Source organism: Homalodisca vitripennis, chromosome 1 (assembly GCF_021130785.1).
Source record: "Homalodisca vitripennis isolate AUS2020 chromosome 1, UT_GWSS_2.1, whole genome shotgun sequence".
Lineage (NCBI taxonomy): Eukaryota > Metazoa > Arthropoda > Insecta > Hemiptera > Cicadellidae > Homalodisca > Homalodisca vitripennis.
The window spans coordinates 14,607,346-14,635,186 of NC_060207.1; the positions used below are offsets into that span (position 1 = coordinate 14,607,346).

General features: G+C 32.9%; 1 protein-coding gene across 1 annotated transcript; it reads right to left on the reverse strand.

Moving 5' to 3' along the window:
• Window positions 1-2,335: 2,335 nt before the first annotated feature.
• On the reverse strand, window positions 2,336-22,313 carry LOC124361620 (uncharacterized histidine-rich protein DDB_G0274557-like). The gene is made up of 4 exons (XM_046815975.1): window positions 22,168-22,313; window positions 21,470-21,537; window positions 15,433-15,632; window positions 2,336-3,101 (listed from the first exon to the last, which is right to left on the reverse strand). The coding sequence occupies exons 1-3, from the start codon at window positions 22,186-22,188 to the stop codon at window positions 15,455-15,457; spliced, it is 267 nt and encodes an 88-aa protein (XP_046671931.1). The 5' UTR covers window positions 22,189-22,313; the 3' UTR covers window positions 2,336-3,101; window positions 15,433-15,454.
• Between the last annotated feature and the right edge of the window lie 5,528 nt (window positions 22,314-27,841).

Below are 27,841 nucleotides of genomic sequence, written 5' to 3' on the forward strand. Positions count from 1 at the left end.
GAACCAGAACTGCTCATACACGTGCAAAGCCACCAAAATTGTGTATTTAGTTGCCTAATGATTGATAAAATAATGCAATTAAGGTACCAATATTCTATTTCTAAAATTTTATATTGTGTAAAACTATTGAACTGTAAAACTTATGGGAGAATTTGGAAAAAGAGGACTGAGATATTATGCATTAAAATACTATAATCAACATGTACTTTTATAATAGCATCTGCCTAAATTGTAGCTTCCACAAAAGTACGAGTTAATATAACATATTTAGTTATAAATATACTTTAATATTTTATTAGTCAGAAGAAGGCTTTGAACACAAAGGTTTACCATCCTGTCAAAAGTACACTGTGGACAAAATCTATATTAGATTGTTGGTCAAACCATTGCTATAGCAAGCAGAATAATTCATTAGCTGTTCTGAAAGTTGTATGCCTCACAACTTCTGGCATTTAGGCATATCAAACCTGTCTCTATGAAGGGTATACAGGAAGCTGCCGGTAAAGGATGTTATACACCACAGTGCCGCTATGCAAATGACGTTATTCATTTCTGGCAAAACTAGTATTTTTCGTCTTTTCCTTTTTTGCAACCGGCGGCGTGGCTGCCTAACTGGTACGTGTCTAATACCACACTTTGTGACTGATACACACCAAATGTGGCGTGCTCTGATATCTGGTAATGACTGGTAAATGAGTATTACCATATTTCAGTTAGCGAGACAGACAGCTTCTGACTGATTAAGATGGTATCTAATAATATGCCGTCATGCAACCGGTGTGACTAGAAGTGTACTACGGAAATAGAAAGCTGCCGATAAAGATCTAGAGTCTGCGCACAGCTCAGTGCTATTTTTTGATCACAGCCATCAGGATAAACTATAACAAATTGGAGAATGAATAACGATAGAGGAGGAAAAGAATATTGATGAGGGCACTGGTGGTGACCATTTTAAATTCGACAACTCCTATACTTGGAATATGGGAAGACCAAAAATTCTGCGAATATACCTCAGCTCAGGTTCCACGTGAACCGTTGTTCATTTAGCTTCCTAAGAGAACCCTATTGGATTCCCAGTAACTGCCGATACTTCAGCCACAAAACCTCAGTACTTTGAAAGAACCAAACTATGAACCAATTAATTGTAGGTATCAAATACGCTTTTTAATGTGAATGTTGAGTTTACCTCCACTTCACCTTCAGCTTAGTGCAGCGTCTGAAGCCTGACACAGTCACAGACTTGGCTCCTGGAATCTGGACAGTCTTCTCTTCTGGTCTGGGCGTCTTTGATGTCAAATCGATACAAATAGTTTGTATTGAACTTCTTCGTCGACTATTGCATCTCTTCAGGCCTGGACTGCAAATTTCAGGTGTCAAGTCTTTGACAGTATCATATTCCAGAGAGCGTTTCATTTTTCATTCGACAATGTTTCTTTTAAAAAAAAAAATCTTTTTCCACATTTAAATCATTATCATAACACATGGCACAAAAATTACTTCATTTCAAACCGTTTCAGACTCAACCTTTTCAAAAACTCGAATTTTTTATTTTGGTCCTAAACTCTACAATTTACTTCCAAATGTAATCAAAATTCAAAGAAATGTAAACAGTTTCAAAAATTATTTAAAGGCTTACTTGTTCGGGAAGGTTTTCTACAGTCTCCACGAGGCTCTCGAGATGTCTTGATTAGACCGACTTTTTTGTAGTAGGAATAACTTAAAGATTTTACAAGAATTTATTGTGTTCTACCTTTAAATAGTAGGCTCTATTGTAAACAGATGTTCCGTTGCTTTTTTATAATTACTTTTGATACTGATGTTTTTACTTGCACAGAAAACTTTGAGTTCTATTCTGTGAATAAATTATTCTTATTTTTATTCTTCCAGAAGGAGATTCGCATGAACTCTTATGTTGTAAAATTGTTATAATTTACACAGTGATTATAGTAGCTGCTACTCAGCTGGTTATTGTGGCAGTTTAGTTTTTCTAAGTCTATATTTGATTTTTTTGTATGGTTTCAAAAGTAGAAATAAATTCAATATTCTATTAATGAATTTAACCGTAAAATATTTTACGCAGTAGCCATTTCTTAAAATAGTACCGACATCTATATCACGCTTGTATAAAAATTATCTTATTTTTAAAGTAGCATGTAGTATAAAAAATTAAAATAAATTATTCGAATGGTGTTGATGTCTTACAGTCTTTTCTCACTGTCAAATGCGATAAATGATATAAGCAAACTAAAACAGCATAAATACCTTAAACATCTACTGAAATAAGCATACACACCAGAGGGTTGATAACAGGGTTGGGGATTAAAAATTACACATGTTTGAAGGCAATATCTTTATTACAAAATCAACATAACAAGTATCCAGTCTTATGTGGAGAAAAGTAGTAGCACGCTTGGTAAGGGAGCACGTTTGATTTTCAGTGTTAAAAACTACGCTGGACTACATCAGTTTAAAACGAAAACAGCTCTTAGTCTAAACTGTACATGTATCTACGTAATATTTACACACTAAATATGTACAAGAAATAAAATTTGTTCCGTTCATCTCCAATTTAGATCTCGAGAGAAAATAAGTCTTTTTTAAACCTTTCCATTCTTTTCCTTACTATGCAATTGCGTTATAATATATTATAACAAACGTGTAAATTGGAAAACATGGGAGTTTAATAATGTGTCACAAAAAGTAGATTTTCAGTTTTACTTTGAGGATGTAAAACGTTATTTAACTATATGAGAAAAGATTTCAAGATTGTTATAGAGAAAACAAAATAGAACACGAACTTTCGATAGTAAGTATCTGCTTCCTTTCTCAGGTAGAAAAGTTTGAGGAAAATACTTAAGCGATATTTTGGTCTAAAATCTGTAACAATGAGTAATATTTTAAAACAATCCATAATCAGGCAGTATATTTTGATAAATTACTGTACTTGTTTAGTATTTTCGAGTGTTTTGATTTCGCGCAGGAAGAGGGGAGTTCATTCTGTCAAATTTGGAGTTCAGCACGAATCCCGAGACGACACAAGGACTCTGCCTGCGACCAGTGATGTTTGTTACACGCCGGTGACTTATAGCCGTTGAAAAGCCCTGTAAACAAAAGATATTTCTTATTATATTATTATTATTTGCGTATTTATTTACTAATTATTTGTTATAGGGTGCAACAATACATCCTTTTCAGCACAGTAATTGTTACTAATCATGTGACAGTCCTAACAATGAGTTGTATCAATTTAACAGTATAACAATCTATAAATAATAAAAATTTTAATAGCAAATTCAAAATTGTCCAAAACAATAATACCAGTAAAACAAATAATAATAATATTAAAATATCTACACCAATATTAAAACATCTCATCAGCAACAAATACCAAACGAAAACGAAAACTAGAGATTAATAAAATTATATAACTATAAATCTACTGGACTGTGACATGATATTAGTGCAACTATATTACCAATATGAATTACAATAACAACTGTAACACCTTAAAGAGTACAAAAAAAAAAAAAAAAAAAAAAAAAAAAAAAAAAAAAAAAAAAAAAAAAAAAAAACGGTAAACGAACACATCACAATAAAGTAATTGACAATTGTAACTAATACTAAATTGAATCAAACTGTACGCAAATTACAAAAGGTTGATATGGATAAACGTGGGAACCCACGTTTCAATAACCATCAATATCAGATCCTAAAACCTGAAATTAATATTTGTTCCACAGAACAGAACTTATGATAATTTTTTGATAAGATCCGTACCGAACTGACAATGCATTCTAGGTGATAGTTGTTAGATATTCGTGATTTCATCAAATGGCGAATATATATATTTATATTAGTATGTGCAATAGAAACATATTAAAGCTTCTATTCAATATTCACATCAGTCCAAAAAAGTATTAGATGTGGTGTAACTTCACAAAACGTATAAAAATAAATAAATCTTCCTTGTTTAATGACTGATATATTTATAATGGACCTCTCTTTTTAATCAGGATCAATTGCAAGCACGCTTTCTAAATGATATGATTGCAACGTGGAGATAATAATGAGCTGCGCGGCTAACCGCTGTAATACTGGTGATAAAACAAGGACGCACGAAGTTTCCAGCCGTTTGACAGCCAAGTGGGGTGTAGGAGGGGGGGGGAAGGAAGTGACACGTGGGCAGCTGCAGTGTATAACACGCATGTAAATAGGGAAATGGTGACTTTCACGAGCAATTATAGAGGTGTTGTTACGGGGAGCCAATTAGGTAGCACGGGCAAAGAATTAGCGGCATTGACTTCAGAGAGAAGTCGAGGTCAAGATTGATGGTAATGACCTTGAGTCGTTACCATGCCCATGAAATGCGTCGTTCGTGAGGCAGTAAAGAAGTAAAATTGGCATGAAAGTGATTTTCATAATGTAATTTCTTAATTTCTATGACGAATACTGAATTATTGCTTTGTTTCGGCGAAAATGAGATATTTCTTAATTGTAGTGCTGCTAAAGCCAACGGGGTACGTGTGAATTATTTGTTACTATATTGGGTAATAATTATTGCAAGGGCGTTTGAATTTATTAGCAAAATGTGCTTTCTGTCTCGTCTCTTGTGATCATGTTATGCAAATCGTCATTATAATGGTGCAATCAATGTTTGGTTGAGCTAATTTAAAAATAACAGCTCTTAAACATATATATATATATGTTTAAGAGCTGTTTTATATATATATATATATATATATATATATATATATATATAAAAAGATAAAAAGGGTGAACGCACCATGAGGAGTCATATCTATTTAAAGTATTTATTATATTATATGGGAATTTTAATCACATTCGTTTATAGTTTTTAATGGCGACGCAAAAAAATCATTGGCATTTATCCATTACATCTCTAAGCAGAATTGTTTCCTTTGCAATTAGAATAAAATGGTTTTAGATGAGTTTTATATTTTTTAAGTTCGGCGAGTATAAAAAGGTAACGAATGCTCTCACTGGGAAATCTATGCATGCATATTTTCGAGTGTCTTAATAAAACAACTTAACATGTCTTAACATGATGGAATGTAAAAAGGAGATCGAAAACATGGCTCTTCTTTATAATGCGCAATTCTATCAAAGTATATGGTCTCCACTGCAAGGTCAGTTTACACCGGAATCAGTAAGTTCTTGTTGTAATATTGATTTTTTTTTCAGATAATAACATTTAAATTTCATCAGGTTGTATTTTTAATTAAAACATATTAAATGTCTTATTTTTAATACTCTTACAAAAAACTCGCCTTCGGCTCGCGCAGGATGTATTGTAAATTCGGGGAAAAGAGGGATTGTTCCATACTCAATGAACTCATTTAAAGAACGCTAAAATATTTCTTTGCCATACCGAGAAGCCGGAAGCGTGGACCAAGCGTAACTTGCATGTTAGAGAAAGTACTCTTGGCAGGATTGTAGGGTTCCTCTACCAAATTAAACATTGTTGTAGTCATTGAGTCCAAAATAACAACGCCGATGTACACATATGCATCACGCATGCGCATGAGGGAACAGGGAAACGCTCTCGACCGTATCTGCCGTGCGCAGTAACTAGATAGTTGTAATAGGGGCGGGACCGTGCGTTGCAAGGTTGGCTCTCTGTCTACGCACGCTACGCAACTGCAGTGGGTCTCTAATAGTGGGTAGAAAGTAATTATTTCAAACTACTCCACCATATATTACATCAATTCTCCCAGCTCTGCCCAAAATATTGGAAAAAGTTGTTTCAGAGCAATTAGTTTTATTTTTGGAATTTGAGGGACTGTTACAGGAGTCTCAGTCGGGATTTCTGAAGGATTTTAGTACATGCTCGGCACTCCTCAATCTAGTACATGACATGCTTTCAGCTAAGGATGGTAGTTTGGATAGTTTGATAACTGCATTAGATTTCTCACAGGCCTTTGATTCGGTAAACTTTGAGTTGATGCTGGAAAAGCTGGCCTTTATCGATTTGATGAAACTTCGGTTAGATGGTTCTCATCGTATTTATCTGGACGAACGCAGAACACAAAGGGTAACGGGAAATTGTCATCGGCAATTCCTAGATCTATTAGTGTTCCTCAAGGCAGTTGCCTGGGACCCATTCTCTTCCTCATATGTACCGCAGATTTGAAGGATCAGTTGATATACTGCTCGCTAAGTTCTTATGCTGATGATTCACAGCTGTTGTTGTATTATCGAACCTTTGAGTCTGCTGAAGCTGCATTTAAAGTCAACAATTGACTTGGAGAGAGTAAAGAGGTGGTCAGATGACCATGATCTTCGGCTAAACTCCGATAAATGTTCTGTTTTGATAGTAAATGGCTCATCTTTGAATGACCAATCGGGAAAGTGCAGTGCTGAAGGCTGTATCAACCTAGACGACAAGCCTTTGACTTCATGCAATACTTTGAAGGTTCTTGACGTCACATTTGATTGCCAACTCGACTTTTCTTACCACATGAAATCCATATGTAAAAATGTTAGAACCAAGTTAAAATTTATATCTAAGCTAAGCACAATTCTCCCAGTCTCTTCTAAATTAGAGATTATAAGATCAACAATTTTCCCTTTAATAACCAACCTATGCTCTTCCAATCTTTGCTTTCTGTTTATCACTGGAAAACGTGATGGTTCTCACCCGTTTACAGAATAGGGCATTGAAATTTGTTTACGGTTTGAGGAATTTTATCACATAAGCGAGTACCGATTAAGTGCTGGTGTGATGTCAGTGGAGGGTTGCTCCCATCTTCAAACCGTTAGGCTGATTCATAAGGTTCTTCGGACGGGAAGGCCAGAATATCTTAGAAGAAAACTGGTTTTAGGCATGAGGTGAGTCAGCGCTCTACCCGACAGGATGGTCTATTACACCTACCAAGGACAAGTTTAGAGACAGGGAAAAAGGCATTTAGACACTTTGGACCAAAAGAATATAATGCTCTGCTCACTGCAATAAAAAACCGCAGCCTCTTAAAATTTAAGAAAAGTGTTGCAGGAATATTTACGTGATAAATGTTACTCGTAATGGAATTATTGTGTGATCTACGTATAATGAATTTTGTATACTTTGACAGGAGTTGTTATGGAGTTTGTACTTTGATGAACTATGGACCAATAAAGACATTTTTATTTATTTATTTACAAGGGCTGTAAAACCACTGAACTCACAACTCAATCCATTCTGTGTCATTAAAACTAAACAAATCATTCATACTGAGAGATGAATTAAAAGTTCCATGTTTTACAAATAATGTTTTTTTTTCCTAAAATTAATTAAAAATCCCTTTGTAAGTCTTTTTCTACCGGTCCTCATGGGCTACTGTCCTGTGCGAGGAACTTATCAAACATAATAAAGAAGAGAGTTTATACATTGCAAAGTCTATCTATGGTAGTGAAATAAGTGCAAAGTCTATCTATGGTAGTGAAAAAAGTGCAAAGGTCATAGACAGGATTTGAACCTGCGCTATATCTGACTCAGGCCCAGCCCAACGTATTAAACTACACGACGCGACGGTTCTCCTTAGAAAAGGGCAATTCAAGTTTTAAAAAGTTATGAAAAATCAAATTATTAAGTATTGAAGTTTGAAAAAATTAGCAAGGTTGGTAATACTGTCACCGTCCATTTATAGTCCACTGGCTCTCTGACCTCACCAGTCTGACCTTTCCGATGCTAATATTTTACATAAAAAAGGCATGCCCCAAGATGTAGCAACAGCCATGGATTCTTCTTAAGGATTGAATCTGGTGGTTCAAGTTCAACATTGAAGATATGCTTATGCTTCAAAACCTCCACTATACAACATCAAGATAATAAACGGTGTACGGGTGAAGAACCTAAGCAATTGCAGTTAAACTGAGGTTATGACATTACGCCACGTATTATGCAACGCGGCAGTAATCACTAAGAACGTTGCATGCATCTGCATCTGACGCTAGGAAGTGGGCTCGTGCCCTCCAGTGTGTCCGTAACGGTTAATTATCTTTGCCGCAACTGGTGGTTAACTCTGTTATTTAACTGCGGGGTGAACAGATGGAGTCAATTTATTACTGAATATTCGTAATCCATCAGTTGCTTCTTAACCTCCAGGAGTAGGGGAACGGTAAGTAAGATATTAGCGATTCCGGGAAATCACGTCGGGAAACTACACTTTTTGAGTGTTTTTTCATTACTTCATTCATTCAGGGTGTTTTAAAGATTGTGAAGAAATATTTTTGGATTTTGTTCAATATGAAGAAATACACAAAAACGTTCCTCTACAAATATGGTCTCTTTCGTTTCGTTTAGTGCTTTGAATAAAAAAAATCATAACCCAGAAACAGTTTGTTACGGCATTGGATTTTGCATCGTTATGTCTAATTGGGATGTTATTTTCTGCTAAAAGAAACAAATGTATCGTTAATAATAAAGTGTCGGCCTTCAAAATCTTTAGCCCTCCGAGTGGCAAACTCAAGATTTTCTTACCTAAAACAGTTAATTACTAGTGGAAAAAGTCGGATAATTCCGACCTAACGCCACTTTTCTTGCAAATAAAATTTAATGTATTAAAACTATGTTAAACTTATAAATTGCATACCAATATGTAGGTATTAATTTAAAATAAAGTTTTCTAATGTGTGCAATCTTAAATATACTGTAACAGTTATTTAAAGTTTGTAAATATTTTACAAAAAGCAGCCATCAAGGCGGCAATCATGCCAAGTCCCAAGTTCGCCAAGTTGTTGTTCGGGAAGTATCATTCATAAGCAGATTCGATTTGTATTGTTGTAAAGAATATTCTTTGTAAAATAATTCATACAATTTTAATTAAAAATGTATGTAAATATATGGTAGAATAATTTATTCAGATAAAACTAGTCTCAGTAATATTTTTATTTGGAATATTGAACCTGCGTAAACAGATAATTATTCACTGTAAACACCGTTTCCTTTCATATACCGGGTATCCCACGAAGAGGGTTAAACGTTTGATTTGATAGTACTTCCTCATTTATGCACCGAACATTTTCAAACTCTACACAATTAATAAAGTAGGTTTTAAAATTATTCTGTAAGAATTAAAGATCACTAACAATTGTAGGAAAAATTGTGACATATTAAACATTTTACCATTTCGCTTCCTATAGAAATTCATGTCTTGAGTTACCTGATTTGATTACTGCGTTGTAGTTTTAAAGCAGATGGTTAATAACGCTCATTGTTGAAAACAGCTGTTTAATTAAAGAATATTGCTTGTATTATACAAACATAACCTAACCTCCTTCATTACAGAGGACACTGTTTACTTCAAATAGCAGCAGAAGAACTCGTTTACTGTCTGGCAATCTACGTCTGGGTTCAAGAGTTCTAACAGCTGACTTATAGACAGCTTGCTTCCGGCATTCTGCACAGCCGTTATCTATAAGACTATCTGTAACCGGTGTTTTGTTTTCGTGTTTGTGTTGTGATAAGTGAGATTAAATGCCGTGCTATATTTCAGTATAGTTGTTGGTAAATAGTGCCTGTCTGTTTATGTCATCAAATCGTATTGTTTATTAGTTTTATTACTTTATTTGAAACATTTATAGAACATTCAAAATACGCTCTGTAAAGCTTTGAAACATACTTTATTCTTATTTTATTAACGGTTGAATATGTAAATAAATTGTTTTGAATTCGTATATTTCTTATAAGGTCTCTAAAAATATTCTACAGGAACAAAGATACGTGTATTATGTATTTTTATTTTCAGCAATATATATTCGTCATATTTATTTAGTCTCAATTTGTCACATAACATCCAATTACACTATCTTTTGAGACCAAACGTAAAAAAATTGTACTATTATAATATTTATTTTGCATTTCTTTTGAGAATATTAAAAAAACAAAATAACATAAATGACTAACTTAACGTCATGTATTCTTTATGAAAACAAGAAGAGAAAACATTGTTTAGGCACATAACATATAACCTGAAAAAACAAAACAAAAATCATATTTTTTTATGAACGAAAGATAAATAACGGAATGCGCGTTTACTACTATCGTGCAATCTTTATCTATACAGATGTATCTATGTTTATGTACATATTGACTGGGATGAATTACAAAATAAGGTAAAAAAATCCAAGTTTCTAATTTCATTTGAATGCAAGATTTGGGTGTAATAGGTAATAATGTTAGATTTTTAAAGTTAGGCTAGCAATGAATTGAACTCAATATAGTCAAATCTCAAAAAAGTCTTATGATAAAAAAAAAAAAACACTTACGTATACACGCAATAATTTATCTGCTACTGGAGATATGTCTCTCAGAGGAAGTTTTTATACTTCGGCAAAGATGTTGAACTAATACTAATAAATAAAACTGTTTAGATAAACAAGTGCAAGCCTGCAAAAATTAATGAGTTTTGTCAGATGTGGAGGGGAAAATTATGAACGGATCGGTTTTGCCATACAAAAATTTAATTAATAAAATAGGCCTAATGAATTCAGAAGCTATACAAAGAGTTGTTTATTAAAAAAGCTAAAGTACAATACAAGCATAGGACATTTCCCATAGTTTAATTAGTTAAGGCCCACAGTAAGCTTTATTATTTTGTATAAACTTGCACTGCAGTCAAACGTGACTGTATGCAAGACAAAAAAACGAGATCTTTGCTACATTCATCGTCGTTTTCTTCGTTTAAAATTAGGAATATTGGTACATAATGGAGAGCACCACTCTTGTGTATCATTCGTTGAGGAAAGCAGAACTAATGCGTGATAGCAAAAAGTTCCACCTACTACAAACAATAAATGAGCTGATAGAGACAGAGATAAGCGCATCAAAACTATTACTGTTGGTAATTATATGTCTATTAATTTTCTAATACACAAAATACAAATTTGTAAATACCTTTGGTGAAATTTTGTTACTTTAGATACCGATAGATTTCGGGAAGTGTGAGTTGTTATAGACCTCGCTTTCATTGGGGTCATAATTTAGGGACAAAGGAATCTACTTCAAAAAACGTACTTTAACAAGAGATGGAGAGATTTTCAAGGCTTGGTAGGATTTCACTAACCATTATCCATAAAGTTTGCAAAATTACATTTGCAAACCTTAATAATACATAAGTAATCTTCTGCCCATAATATTGTAGACTTTGTTGGCAAGGTAAGCGGGCAAATGGATGGATGGTTGAAAAGTGAGTGTATAAACTTTTCTTATTATACGGATAACCCAATAAAGGCTGAATCTACCGCAAGATAATTGACTAGACGGTGCGGTTTCTATTTTTGACATGTAGGCCTACTCTTTTCACTATCGAAACACATCTTGGTTGAATGGTTATAGGAAATATGAATTATCTAAAATCAAAGCCACTGCCTTATCTTCAGGGCGTTTCAAGAAGTGACATTCATGAGTTGATAGACATAAATTTTATCTTATATTTATCACATAGAAATTGAGATTGAAAATGAGATTAGATTCCTTGAAATTTAAAGAACAAATTTCCTGGTACAGTATGATGGATTGGCTAATAAATACTCTGCGGACTTGTGGAGTCAAGAGTACAGAATACGAGATTATAATAATTATCATAGCACATGGAAGAGCAGATTCTCCAGGAAGTGAAGAGAAAGATTTGTGACAATGACCCATATTGTCCAATATTCAAAAAAGTATATTTACACACATAAGACCGGCTTTCATTGCTTGAAGGCAAAGAATAGAGCTACCCAAATTTGAATAATTTTTTTTTTAAATAACGGAAAACATTTTTCTGAATTAATGCCAACAACATTTAACTCTTATAATTAAACATAAACAATGTATTATTTCTAATCATTTTGACCAAGAAGTGTGTACCTAAATTATTTCGAAAGAATACATTTAAAAGAAAAGTTCGAATTAGGTCATACTATGGGTTAATTGAGACTTTTTTTAGATAGGTGTCCTTCGATTTCATGTACTTAGATGTTTTATGTATGTAAAGGTGTATTTCACAATGTATGCGTGTAATGTTTTTAAATATTGGTACGTCACAAGTTTTAGTTTAATTTTGTTCAAAAACATAATGAGATTATAAGATAAACATCCATGGCAACAACTGTTAGATTTGGATCTAGAACTGTGACCAACTTCTGGAATTTGTTTCCGACGCCGTTTCTCCACAAAGTGGTGCCCAAGTACCGCAGATTCCTTGTTGTTGTCACAACTTCCGGTACGAACAGACGTATCAGATCACGCGAATTCCTTGTTCTTCGCCGGACAAAGGTTCGTGTAATTAGGAGAAACTTGCGCGTACGGCATGAGGCTGCAGCGTAGCAGGGTTCCGAACCAGTCGTCACAGTAATAACACTTCCTGTAGCATCCAGCGTCCTCGACAATTACTGCCTGCGTGATTCACCAGTTCATCCCTCCGCGCGCTCCCTGCAATAATCACATATTGTTAGCTACTCCGCCCCTCCCCACTAGAGCACGCGCCTGTCCACTGCCGGGGACCTGCTTTCCATTCAGCAGAATACAACGAATCGCGTGGCCTCTCAACGATGGACTTCAACAACAGTACAGTTACGTAAATTACTCATTTTTACGCAACTTTTGCCCCTGGATTTTTTACGTAATTCATTACCTTACTGATGTCATGTATTTTCAGTTCCTAGATATGATGCTACTTGTTATTCCACAGAATATAGGTGTTAACTAGAAATTAAGTGGGAAAATTACCGTTTGTGGGAAAACAATGCCAATCACCTTTTAATGTTAAATGTAATCACTGAGTAAACTATACACGGGTTAGGTATTTATGATTAATCAGTTAAGAATAAATTTAAATGCCGTTCCAGATAATTTTGCTGTTATAAGATGTGTATTGGTATTTATGAAATGGGGACCACAGGCGTGGGTATGCGGGAATTTGATAAAAACTCAGTTTTATAGCGTGCCAACGTGCCTGATCTTAATTAAAAAGAGGAATGTTTGACTTTTTGAAAAATTTATATTTTTATAACTTTCTCAAAATATTAAACTCATTGCTCATCATCTAGGGCATATTTGATCCAAATCTATAATAAAAGGGAATACTGTTGTCACTTTGTTTGAAGATTGAGCCATAGAAAGTATTTAGTCGAATGTTGGACAAAATTAAGCGAAGGCTCTCGCTCGAGATGCTGGAAATTTCATTTCTGTCTGTCTGTCTTCCGCACGGTATCTAGAGAACGAACTGATCCAACGACTTGACATTTTGCATGGTTTCATTTCTAAAACGGAATCATCGAGTTCCATGGTGGCGTATGTGACTTCCGTTGGACTCCAAGGACTTCCGTTGGACTCCAAAGACTTCCGTTGGACTCCAGACTTCCGTTGGACTCCAAGGACTTCCGATGAGCGTTATGAGCGAACACTTTTATATTGGTAATCGTGATGGTAACGAGAAAATCTTAGAATAGATAATTTTGTAAACAAAATGATTGTAGTCAAACAACATGAGATATAGTAACACGTTTCACACATTGTGGTACGGGCTAGAATGTTGGGATTCTCCATACAACATCAGTGAAGCCTGTTACGCGACACGTGGTATGGCGTACCCCTACATTGTGTATTTTTGAATAGAGTTTGCGAATTCAGAGTTTCTAACATCATACCAAATCACAACATGGTATTTAAGATTTGTTTGGAGATTTCTGGAAAACGTATGAACTTATATTACTTATGAACGTATTTGTCAATCGATATGGATAAAAAGATGACTGTAGTTTATAACTTTCAATGTTGGGCATATTCTTTGTTAAAAATAATATTTCCGGACATATGCTATAGTTATAATTTGACCACTACATTTCTAAAACTGGTATCTTCACACTTCTTCAGGTGTTCAAAACTAAATAAGTTAGCGTTAAACATTTCTACTATCAAGTATGACTTTGGCGTGTTAATCACCATGTTTTTGTTAGTTTGTCAAACATACATCTTTCGTTTAATTTTTAATTTTTAGCTCTTGAAGAAGAGGTTAGATACCCATTATTGAAACGTACTTTGTCAGTTTTGTTGGACTATAATGAAGAGAAAGCCTTGAAGTCCGGTTGGTCTTTCACAATGTATATTTTTAATATTGACGGTTTTGTTAACAAAAGCAATCGTTAGTAGAAGAAGCAACATTAGTTTCATGAATTAACTATGAAGACTGGTAGACTTCTGTAAAACAGTAGAGAACCTGTGTACGTACTAGTCTGTATCACGATCTAGGGGAGACGGTCGTGATCGAACGATCTCGCGACACTTTTACCGCGCAGGTCTCTGTTACAGGAACTGATCTACTTCTCATATTTCTACAGTAGTCTATGTAGGTGGCATACTAAAACCGTATTGGTGTCCCTCTTCATCAGTAGTGAGAGATATAAAACACTCGTACAAAAAACTCGCAGCCCAGTAAACATAAATTACTTTCTAAAGCACGTAAAATTTGGCTCCGAATATAAAACTTTCTTTGTAATAATGAATTTTACATTTAAAGAGATTGAGATTAATTGCCATACAGACCAGCAAAGACAAATTAGTGTAGAACATTTTAAAACGTAATATGAGTTTTTACGGTTTAAAAATAATTTCTTGTCATATATATATATATATATATATATATATATATATATATATATATAATATGTACGTTAAGAAAGAATGAGTATTATTTGTGAAAGAGTAAAGCCATCGTCATATACTAAAAAAAAAAAAATTATAATTTATCATATTAATATTCTAAACTATTAACATATGAAATATGGTATAATTACCTTTCTGGGTTATCAGTGGCTTTGTGTTCGCAATCTTACGAACTAACTGTCTCAGTATACAGGTTTTATGTAGTAAATTTTTATGAGCCATTATTTTTGTTTTAGTTTCTTTTTATCTTTTCAGGGTACGTCCTTTGGTAGATATGCTTGCGAGAACATTTATGTTATGTTGGGGTATGATCTGTGATGAAATAACACGATTATTTCAGATTGTTCGGACATCTTTATAAGCATTTTTTTTAGTTTACTAAACATTGTAAATGTTAACTTATAACAATGTTCAGATGATTGTGTTATAAGTGTGAAAGCGTGTGATTTTCGACTAAAGCGCACAGTGATTTCTTTCGAAAACTGGACGCTTAGATGGTGTTGGGGTATTTTTGTGCCCGTGGCTTGTGGTATTTAGACAGATATCTTGTTACGCGATGTCCGAAATTTCCATCATCACCACGGTAAAACTATACATCCAAGGAAACCGGAACGTTTGCCATCGTTCAGTGATACAATACAATTGTTCAGCGATTGTATAGTACCACTGAACGATGGCAAACGTGTTCGGAAATATTCAGTTTTCATCAAAATCCTTTCATCGTCAAACTTCAAATTTGAACTAATGTTCTTATATCTCAAGTCTGAGCAGTATTAAACACTTACCGTTGTGACTAGGTAATCGTGATCAATAGTGGTCGTCATGGTAGTCCTCGTGGTAGTCGTGGTGCAGCTCCTCGTGGTGATCGTGGACGTGATGGTGGTGGTGGTGGTGGTCATAGTGCTCGTAGTGGTGGAATATCGGGATTTTCTTGACGTGGTGATGATGGATCGTGTGAATTTTGAATGGAACGTGGATTATGAACCTGGAACAGAACAAATTAATGGTGATTTATGTTAAAACTACTAATAGCGTCCATATATTTTATTAGTCTTATAACAATTCAAGACTAAAAAATTAGGAAGAAGCCAAGCGTATATTTTATATGTCTACGAATTAACCAACCTAGCTATAATTTAAAGACTTTGACTTAACACAGTACCAAAATAATTACACATCAATACCACAGAGTTAGAATCATGAGATAAAAATAAGACTGTCTTCCTATAAATATAATAGTCTATATAAAACATTTCTGTTTTCGAATAGCCTCAGCGTTTACGGGTATAATATACACAATAGCAACGTTTTGTTTGATTTTAAATCCACGTTTTACCATACATCATTATGACATTCAGTCAGATTCCGTTATATGCCTCCAACGCTTGAACTTTTTCAATGAACGTAGAACGTTATAAAACGATGTAGTTGAATAACAGAACTAACATTATGCCCCCAACGTTAATTTTTCATTTACGGATGACTATAATGAATTACAATTGGTTACTAACTAAGAAAAAAAGGGTACTTATGTATTACCACACCCCTACATTTCTCCAAACACAAAAAATTCAACAAAAACAAACACTACTAAACAAAGACTTAACTCTTTATTGAAAAAATACACAAAACTTGTTTATATTCTTGATCACACTCCGCCACTCAAAATGCGAGTGCCTCCGGCCATCAGCGCGAGCTTCGGAAGCACCTTCGGTATAGTACCTATCAGTAAAATACCAAATTCTAGAGGGGCTGATCAGAAATATAAATAGAATTGTAATGGAAAGGCAATAATTAATTATGTACCGTGCAAAAAAACTTAAATAATCATGTGATGCCGCGCGGCCTGCCGTAATCGGGATTCTCGAGAAAGATAAGATAACAGCGACAACAATACCGATTGCAATACCTGGAAATGCTTGTTGATTGATGGAATGTTAGTTCAGTTACTCAACTACATCGTTTTATAACGTTCTAAGTTCATTGAAAAAAGTTCAAGCGTTGGGGGCCTATAATGGAATCTGACCTGACATTCTAATTAGAAATTCCGCTAAACTAAAATAAATATTTAATCAATTCTCTCAAGCAAGAATTGTATAAAGGTCATTAACCTTTAAAACTATTCAGCATTTAATAATTAACACACCATCTGAAACAATCTTTCATTTGATCTAAACATAAGGTGGCTACCAACACATGGAATGTTTGTGTTTCTCTTTGTTTTATTACGTAAATGCCGATGAAACAAACTTTTAATATACGATGTTTTATACCTGAACCAATTTCATAATCTATTTTAGAAAACTAACGTGTAACTGATAACTGACAGTTTTAAAGCTTTATCAGTATTATTATCTGAGTTAAACCTCTTATCACTAGACAAAGATAACGGACTGGTCAGCCTGGCGCTTTAACTGCGGTCACTCGACTTTCTTGATTCAGAAGAGACCTGTGATCTGCCTATTTCTCCAATAATATTGGTAAGAGATAAATAACGTAAATAACAAAATAAAGGATTCTGGTCAAACTATTCAACAGTTTTTTAAAGTAAATATTTTAAAATTCATAAAAAATAATTGTCCACAAAATGGCTACCAGCAAATTTTCATTTTCAAATTTTAAATAGAAATTACACATAATTATTTTGTTAGTATAAATAAAATTTAAATTTTCTGCTTCTATACATCCAATTCCATGAATGTCTAGCTTACATTCGGGTTTTTAAATTACAATCGGTTAAAAATTAAAGGAAAAACTGAAAAATAAATTTGGCCACCTAGGTGCTGCCATCCATTGGATAAGTTTTGTAAAATGTTTAGCCTTAACGTAAATATAGAAGGGAGATTGCGTGGACGCTTCAGAATCAGAAAAGGCAAGTGCACATAATATCAGTGTCTGCCCCAGAAACTGAATAAAAACAAAATAAATTACAATCAAACAAAATCAAGCTAAATTAATTTTCTCTGGGTCTAAAAATAAAGTTTGTTCAAACGATGATAGAGCCAGTGTCCTTTATATTTTTTTGCTCATTGCCAATAACATAAGATTTCGTAACAATAGCTTCGTCAAAACTTCCGGAGTAACGTATATTTACTATTATTTTTGTATGAACTCCAAAAATTAATTAAAAATATGAAATACGGAAATGTTTCCTTTTGGAGAATATGATCCATAAGCTGATAATGCATTAAAACCAAAAGGGGTTTAGTTGGATTAGCCTACATACCTGTATAGAAAAATAATTATTCCTCTTAGTTCTAGTAACAGGTATACAAATTTTGTAAATTTGGTAGGCGGAAGAAGTAAACACGCGCATAATACAGGAATTGCCTGTTTAGATAGACCGCTAAAATATTTTAAACTTAATTTTTAAACTAATTGTCATCAATATGTGATTAACAATGTTTCTAATTTTATTATTTCAGAAATTTGCAAATCAAAAGTAGACTGATGGTAACATCTGAGATAAAGGGTATAGAGTTTTGAAAAGCTCTCGTTATATTTAGAAATAGTATTGCAAAGAATACATCCAAGAATACTCAAAATATTATATATGAATTTCATATAAAAATAGCCGATTTAAACTAGAAAAATTAATACCAACACTATAACATCAAAACAAAAATAGTCGGTGAATAGTTACTAGAGTTGTATACCGTTTGTATTGATTTAAACTATTCATTACAACTTTTCAAATGCAATTTTTAGGATTTTAAAATCTAGAGTGATATTTATAGGCGATTGGCAACACATTGCCGCCTATAAACAGTCTCATACCGAGAATATACCTTCTCTGTCCGTAACCGATTATAATTATTATCTCAGAGGCAACGCCATGCTACCTTCTCTAAATGACTAATCGTTCTCAACCGACATATCTTAGAAGCCTGCTATGCTTGGTGGTCATTAATTCTACTATCGATTGGCATGTGTACACGAACTACAAGTACACTACAGTACTTTTTGTGGAGGTGGCTAGTTTAAAGGTTGATTGAAGTAATTCCTGGAAACATTCAAACTCGTAAAGACGTAAAACCTTGTGCTTTACAGTTATACTTCGTCCTTTAAATTAATGAAATCATCATCAAGAACTTTGAAGGAATAAAAATATTAAAACAAATGTAGTTATGTTTATAAAGAAGAAATTATAACTAAACTAAAGCTTTCAAGTACGTGCCACGTTCTAGAAACACACATTACTGTTCAGTTGGGTACAAACAAAAGAACAGTTTATAGGCTACGTCATTTCGTATTGCTTTACACTGTAATAGGATGAAAGTACATGTTCTCTCCTAATCTAGATCAACAGACAATTTTGTAAATGTGCATTTCTCGTCGGAGAAGAAACCACACGAAACCCGTTCTAACGTTCAAACAAAATTAAATTTTAAGAATGGTTCTCAACATATTAATCAAAGACGTAAATAGCTGAATAACAGACACGATTGTGTTAGTCACCGGTACGATTTCCAACCCTACTCAGATTTTGAAAATGTTCTTGTGCGGGTAGTAGTCAAGATTGTATATTTTATTTTATATAATAATGCTTTATAGTAAAATTCAAGCACTACACGGCTTCGCTGAGGTTGTATACAAAATTTCAAGTATGTAACTAAATTCCATTACGCTATATATGTTAATATGTCACATGTTACAATGTAATATGATTGTACTCGTTTAATTTAGAAATTTATTTATTTAGCGATTTCCTAGTTGTTATCACGGGTACTCTAATACCAATGTAAAAATATGCACTAACCCTCAGGCAAATCCTGTGGAGTGACATGCACCATCATTGGACTCCATATGGAGTATACACAAATGTAGCTTCATGAAGAATTTCAAGTCTATAGCGAAGTTCGTTTTCGAGATATCGAATGGACGGACAGACGGGTAGAAAAAATGGAAATACAATTTTTACAGCGATAGGCTTCGCTAAAGCTCGGCAAACAAGAAAGTTAAGGTAAAATATAACAGACATACAACTTTTCAGATATCTTTAGAAATTGTGTTGGAGCTAGTCGTGTTTCTTTCTTTTCGTTACCTGAGGATATGTCAAAGAATACGAAATTCTTCTAAACAGACACAGTTATCATACTTAGAACACTGTTATTGTTACATAATACTTATGTTATTTTTGCTTTCTAAATTCCTCGCTGTAATACATTATGAACTACAGTATTCCTTTAACAATATTCTTCATCGAAAACTAAATTGATATTATTAATCAGTCCAAATTTGATGTGTAATAATTATTTTAGCCTTGTTCTATAATTTTACATTAAATCTGAAGGTACTGTGTGTGCATAAACGAAAAATTGTGTGATATGTTAGAATAGTCAGTTTTCAATTATGCCTTTTAGTGTTGAAATACGAACTAATCACAACATCTCAGTTTCCTGTTCAGAACGCTTGGAAACACTAATGACGGAATTCAATTCTTAGACGCCATCTTCGGTCATTATATGTTAAACCGATACATGTACCGGGGTACATGAACCGGAAAACTTAACTGTAAGTCGTGACAATAGCCACGTTAGCTTAAGAACGAGTACACTAATTAATAATTTGAGGATGAAATTATACAGCTGTGATAGTGGAATTAAGGCCGCGTTTTCTGAAGCCTAGTTATTTAAACATATTTACCTAAACATGCAAACAGGGAATTATGTTAAATTTGAAATCTTAACTGATTTACACTTCCGGCCGTTGAAGCCTAATTTATAATAATTGTTTGTTTATCAAATTGTGAGAATTTGAATTTTTCACAAGGACAGTGTGCCATCTCAAGGGCAAAATTACCTTATGCTATCAATTTGACTTAAAAATGGAATGTTTATGAGTATAATTAGTACTAAATACAAGTACACCACAGGAAGTGAGTCACATATTTGTGTTTATTTTGGTTAAAATAAAACAAAAATGAAAATATATACTGGATTACACAGTAAATATTTAATATTGGAACATGTCTAGCTATAAACAGTTATCCACGTAAATATTTCAAACTTTTGAGATATAATACATTAATTTTGTTTCTTTAATCATTCTAACCTATTTTATAAACTTGATTTTTCATATATATGTAGCGAAACAACTGTACAAAAGAGATATACATATATCAATGTTCTATTGCAAGAACAGCAATAGAAGTCACATAAACTAAATTTAAGAATAGCTCTGATTTAAGACAACCCTAAATAAAATTAACCTCTTCACTAATGTAAACAATTACTACTGTACATTTTACAGTTTTGGGGATTTTAAACTATTAATTACATATTTTTAATATTGAAATTATATTACAATATTTACAATGAACTATGATTTGTATTTTAAATCATGTTTTATACGATTTTTCCGATTAATCAAGCTTTATGAATACAGTATGTTTATTTCTTTAAACAAAACTACTTTTAGAGTGCTAATCTAAAGGAATCTCATATATGCTTTCTTGATCTTTATCTAATTACTGAGAATATATTAAAAAACTTCCTTCTTGAGATTTATTTCTAAGAAAATATTAAGCAAACTCATTTTTTTGTTATGTGTGTTTGTTAATAGCTCTAATCTAACAATGATAACAGACACATCATTTGAATTCACATGGTTAAAAAAGTATTATTTTTACTTTTTGAAACCTGTTGAATTTTTTACGGTTTAAAAAACAGTTTTGAATTGATTTCGATTAAAGTTTATTTTGGTTTCACTGAAGATGAAGAAAAAAGTTAATTTTGTGTTTCTAATACTGAAATGGGTTGATCCACAAATTAACACATAATATTACAGATTCTTTGTTTTCTTACATACTTATATACTTACTTTTTGTGATGGCCCCCGTCAGGGGCAGGGGCAGCAGATAGAAGGCCCAGGAGCGCCAACATCACAATCTGTGAACGAGATTAACCGTAAAGATAACGCTATAAAAATAATTACTATCTACTACTAATAATATCTATCTAATCTAATAATAATAATAATAATCTACCACTAATCTATCTGCTACTAATCTACTATCTAATAATTTATATAATTATTTTATCAAATGCAAATATAGAATTTGTTAATGTACAGTAAATGTTGTAACTTTGTGAATGAAATGTTCAAATTTCCAATATTTAATTTTAAACTAAATTTTTAAGATTTAGTAATTTGAATAATTCGAATCATTTGAATATTAATTTTAATAATGCTGTTTTATTGTAAGTTTACATTTAAATATAGATAAGACCTATAGATAAAAATCAATATCGATTTCTCATTAGTACATCATTATTTAAAATATCATGATGCCCAAAATTACAGTGAAAAAGTTTTAGAAGACATTTTTAATATAAATATTAACCATCACATTATTTTCAAAAATTTCTATCAGCACTTTTTGAATATGAAAATCCAAAACACACTTGAAACAAGTTACGTGATCGGAATAAATTTAATTTATTACACAACTGATAAATTTATATTGTTCGAACTGTAATAAACAGATAAAACCACAATCACATGTTGATAACACTCACAAGCAGTTTTGTCGCATCCATGGCGGGTGACGGCGCTAACACTGTACGGACGTGTGGTGTCCTTCACCTTATATAGACCAAGGGTAGAGTTGAGGCGTGCGGAAGGAAGCGCGCTGGGGAGGGGAGACTCCATACTTTCATGTAACTGGTGCGTTGCAACTGGACGTCCCTCCAGGCTCTTATCAGTGGCTGTGTTTACCGTTACGTAATCGATAATTGAACCTGTTACAATGATGGATTCTCAGAACTATGTTTTTTTTTTTTTTTTTTTTTTTTTTTTTTTTTTCTAAGAACAGCAATATAAGTCACATAAACTAAACATGTATAAGAATAGCTTTGATTTAAGATAACCGTAACTCAAATCGGTCAAACTAATTTAAATAATTACTACAGTAAGCTTACATTTTTTCAGTTTCGAGTTTTTTAAACGATTAATTACATATTTTTAATAATTAAATGATTTTATAATATTTACTATGAACAATAATTTCTATTTTAAATCATGTTTTAAAATTTGTTTTCCAATAAGTAAAGCTTTATGAATACAGTAGGTTTATATATTTAAACAAAATTATTTTTTGAGTGCTAATCTAAAGTATCACGTACAGTATATGCCTCCTCGACCAATATCTAATTACTGAGAGGTATGTTGAACTTCATCCTTGAGATATATGTCTAAGAAACTATTTATTAAAATCGATTCTTTATTATGTGTGCTTGTTGTTAATATAGCATCTAACAATGATATCAGATAAATTATTAGTTTTCATATGGTTAAAAAATATTATGTTTTATTTTAATTATTAAAATCTGTTTTGAATTAATTTCGATTAAATTTTATTTTGGTTTCACTGAAGTTATAGCAGAAATGTAGTTTTGTAAATTTCGATAGCGCAGCATCTGATAAAGTTTTATTACACGGAAATTATTAATTCGACAATAAAATACCCATGGGTTGCAGTAGTTCTTAGCGCTAATAACACAGGCTATTTTCAATTTTGAAAGCTATTATAATTTTTAACTTACGAAGGCAATGTTATTAAAATAAAACTATTTACGTTTACGTCACATATTTAATTGAAAATAATTGTTTGTAATTATATATCAGATAATAAATACATCAATTTCATAAGAGATATTTGCGATTTTGGTTTATTTATTTTCAATTTAAAGATAATACGTATATCCCCATACATCCATGCATTCCATGCACACGTAATATGCATTGAATCTATTTCCTTATACTTCAATCACCATGCTAAAGTAATTAACAAAAGTCAATAAAATTAAGTTATTAAAATTAATTAGCTAAACATTTTTTATGGACTTATTCCAAGGCTGAGATACAGACTTTACAGTGTCATATAATACACGTAGTTGTAGGTGTTAAATCGTCTTTACTCATAAACGCATACAGAATATAATATTACATTTTCTACGAGGCGTTAAAATAAGAATGTGATATATATTTATTTCCAAAGTTATTTATAAATTTACCTAATTACCTAAGACGTTTGTATCTGTTATTCTATTCATTGAAACCCAGATTATTACACTATTTATTTTAAATAATGTATACCATATAATATTTTATTTTCGTGATAGATCCGTTAGTACCAATAATTTTAATTATTAGTAAATATATGTACATGCTTGTTTTGAAAATTATTTGGTATAAAATAACGAAATTAGAGTTTTTTTTATTGTTAGGTATATTTAAAATGGTTTCAATTAATTAAGGAAATAGTAAAATAAAAAAAAGTCTTTGTACAAAAACCTGTTTGATCTCTTCTGCGAGTTGGTATATTGTTAAATATTTCTTGTTAACATGTATTGGTAACTAGCACTAACCGAAAAGATCACATATGGAGAGAACTTTGTACAATCCAAACTGAAGACTGCGTACAAATATATTGTTTACCAAATTTTAATAGGAAACAAGAAACATTTCTTTTTACACGTTTATGCCATGTAGGGTTTTACCGAGAAGATCTTATAAGGAACATCTACGTACATTAAATGTTTACCAGGGGTCTAAAACACTACATCTGAAAGTAAATCACACTGTCTTATGAACTTGGGAACGATAGAATTTTCATGCAAAATATGGACCAAGACAAGCTTTTGACGAGACGAGTCTAGAAGTTTAGAAATAATATTTAACGTAAATTCTACAGAAAAGTTAGATTTAATTTTATAATTTGAAATTGTCTTTATATTATTTATTGCCGTTTCTTTTATTTTGTAGTAGTTTTAATCAAATATATGCCCGGTTAGTTGTTTCATGTAACCATCATTTCAGTTAACGTGTTTTTCACATTCCAAGAGGATTCAATTCTAGCTGGTTTATACTAGGTGCAGCAAAAACCTATCACTCAAATCTGGGCAACCTTATGGATGTCCAGGAGCTGCACATCACTAGCCACAATGTCGAGATATTGGGGTGCAGGGGTAGATCGATAGGTCTCTTCTATCGCGGGAGATGACTTTTGGAGTTGGTGTAGCTCTCTAAGTGTTAGGGCTGCTGATAGTCTAGACATAAGGGTGTGCAACTTCTTGCCTACTTTGAATGGAGAGGCTTGTACAGAGCCTGATAGTAGCGTAGAGTGTAGAGATAAAATATTTTGTGCTTTCTTCTCCTGAGAAAACAGAATTCTCTGAAATTCTATATGAAGTTATCCTGAAAGTCTCGTATATTATGACTCTCCCGTATCAGAAAAGAGCTATTAGTAAAAACAACGAACAGGAAGTCTAAAGTGATAGTTTTAAACGAATTTAATACAAATTTAATAGCAAACCTTTTTAAAGACCACTTTATCTATCGCCAGCAGAAGCCATCTCCGAATGACTGCGTAAATCGCAGCGTAACCTTCACCTTCGCCTTGTTCCTTGGAGTCAACGAACGACTCCTGTTGATCGTGACTCAGCGGCCTTGCAAGGTCGGAGGCTCAGCCTAGTCAGCACAACACTCTTACTTTCCAGCTCACAACAGTACCTCCTGTAATGATAGTCTGTTACACCGGAGATGTGATCTATGCCCCTGGCTCAAGTTCACGGCTGTCAGGCATTAAACCTCTCTCTTCCTCTGCTACACAATCCGCCACACATTGCTGGTTTATCGTTTTCTTTGTTCGGCACGTGTATTATAGCAGAGTGATACTTGTCGTTGTCAGTGGTTCGTAATGATACTGAATTGCAAATAAGCAAACTTAAAAATCAAAATCCCAGCGAATCTTGGAAAATGTAGCCGTAATGTGAGGTTATGGTTTGAGACGTGTACTATAGCAAAGTTTTACTCATGTTACTAGAGCAAATTCCTCAGTGATACTGACTAGCAAGTAAGTATCCTAGTAAATCTTGGATAAATTAGCCGTAATGTGATAAACGATTATGGTTTGGGACCATCTTCAAGAGAACATAATTTTATCAACACAAAAAGCAATATTAACTGATATGTAGGAACACACTTATAATAATTTAATAATGTGGAGCATTTGGCTGTCTTATTGGTAAAACAAAGCCTGTAGAAAACACATAACTAAATATAACATTCAGATTTTACAAGATGAGATGGGTCCATTACACATTCTTAAGATAAATTAATGTAAATAATATAATCTTATCTAAAATATGAAGTGTACAAAGTTTTCCTACGTTAAAAATTAAGAGAGGTTTCCGAGTTAATCTTTTTCTATAAAAATAAAAACACTATAGAAAAAACTATGCTAGGTATTCTTAAAGAGCATTTAGAACTCAAAAGAAAGCTGTCAGAATTCTTTCAAAATTGAACCCCAGAGAGTCGTGTAAAGATTCCTTTAGGGAGCTTGGATTGCTGACTTTACCCTGCCTCTATATTCTCGATGTCGCCCTGTACTGTAGACTCAAATGTGAGTTGCTGCAGGGTAGGGATGTCCATCAGTACGAGACTAGAGGCAGGGACAACTTTAGAATCGACCAACACAGAACAATTGCTTTTGAACACTTGCCGTCACAAGTTGGTGTCAGAATAATCAATAGGCTCCCTGAAGTTATCAAACAACTCGATGATCCAAAAAAATTCAAAGCTCGTCTAAAACACCTCCTGGTATCAAAGGCATTTTATTCTGTTGATGAGTTCATGATGGGCCGCTGGGATGAAAATTTTGAAAATTAAGAGCAACGAGAAAAATCCCTGGTTCTGATTATTGCCTTTCATTAAATAATAATTTTAGTTGACAAATCATCAAATAACTGATGTATTTTTTGTACCATTACTGACGCTTGCAATGCAATTGTTGTAAATTGTTTTTATGCAATAAAGGAATATTATTATTATTAACAGTAAGTGAATGAAGAGGAGCTGCCATAGTTATGAGGCAGTTTTACCATGTTTTGTCGTAAGTGCTCTCAACTGGAAAGTATGGCTCAATCTACTTTATTATGTCTTTATTGCAGGTATCGAGTTCAGTGAACTGTGTAACTATGTGTTTAATAAAGTAAAATATAATGGTTCATAAATCACTCACTACTACGCTTTTGCGAGTTATAATTTCACAATAGCATGTCTATAGTTAAGAATTACACACAAGCATAATATAATTATAAAACTGTCACCTCCACGGAACAAGTTAACTTTATCATAATATGCATCCTCAGTGAGTAGAAATTGTAACCGGTAATACAAGTTTAATTAACCTTTTTTGATAAAATATTATTTTTAATGAACTATAAACATGTTATTCTTTTTGGACGAAATTAATTTTATTGGCAAAGGGATATAACGGTTAATATTTCTCTAACCCTAGTTTCAGACGTAATTATTAAACACAATAAATAATAAATAACACAATAATAAATTAAACACAATAAAGAAATGATGTCCAATAGCAGGGCATAATCCAACTTGAAAACAAGGATTTTGAAAACTTGTGGATCTGCCTGCACTAAGCTTATTGGTCGACAATTTCCAGATACGATCTTGCCATCGCTTGCCGATTGGTGATACTATGTGATTTACCAGTTTCAAACACTTTCACCGTTTTTTGCTGATAGTTATCACACACTCAGTATTTCACAGCCCTTCACTGATCCTCGGTTTCTGATCATAACGATCAAACTGATGGCCAACGTCACATGTCATGTGTGCAGCTGTCACTTACATAAGTTGGCTCATGTTACATAGCTGCATGTATGAACTACGGGAACTTGGAAAGCAATGTCTTGACTTTGTTTCATTATCAGATCAATGATACAATGACTATCGTTGTATCAATGGTTTCTCAGCGTTACTTAAGGTGTTCAATTTGCCAAATTCTACAACAGTATTGTCGTATGTCTTCCGTGGCAATCACTAAGGTAAGTTTTGTACTTGCAGATTCACACTTCGCCACTTTAGATAAATGGGGTTTTACTAATATAATGACATTTTATAAGTGTATATAACCATTTCTGTAAATTGCTAACTATGTAAGTCATAATATATGACTCAAGAACTTTGTTCTTACGTACTTTTTAATAATTGTAATTTTTAATTTATTCATTTATGGATAGCTGCCTTTGTCCCCCATACGATATATATATATATATATATATATATATATATATATATATATATATATATAAACTTTATCTTTGGCCAAAACTCCTCCTTACTACCTCGTTTTAAAGAAAATGGTATATTAACTTACATAGGAAT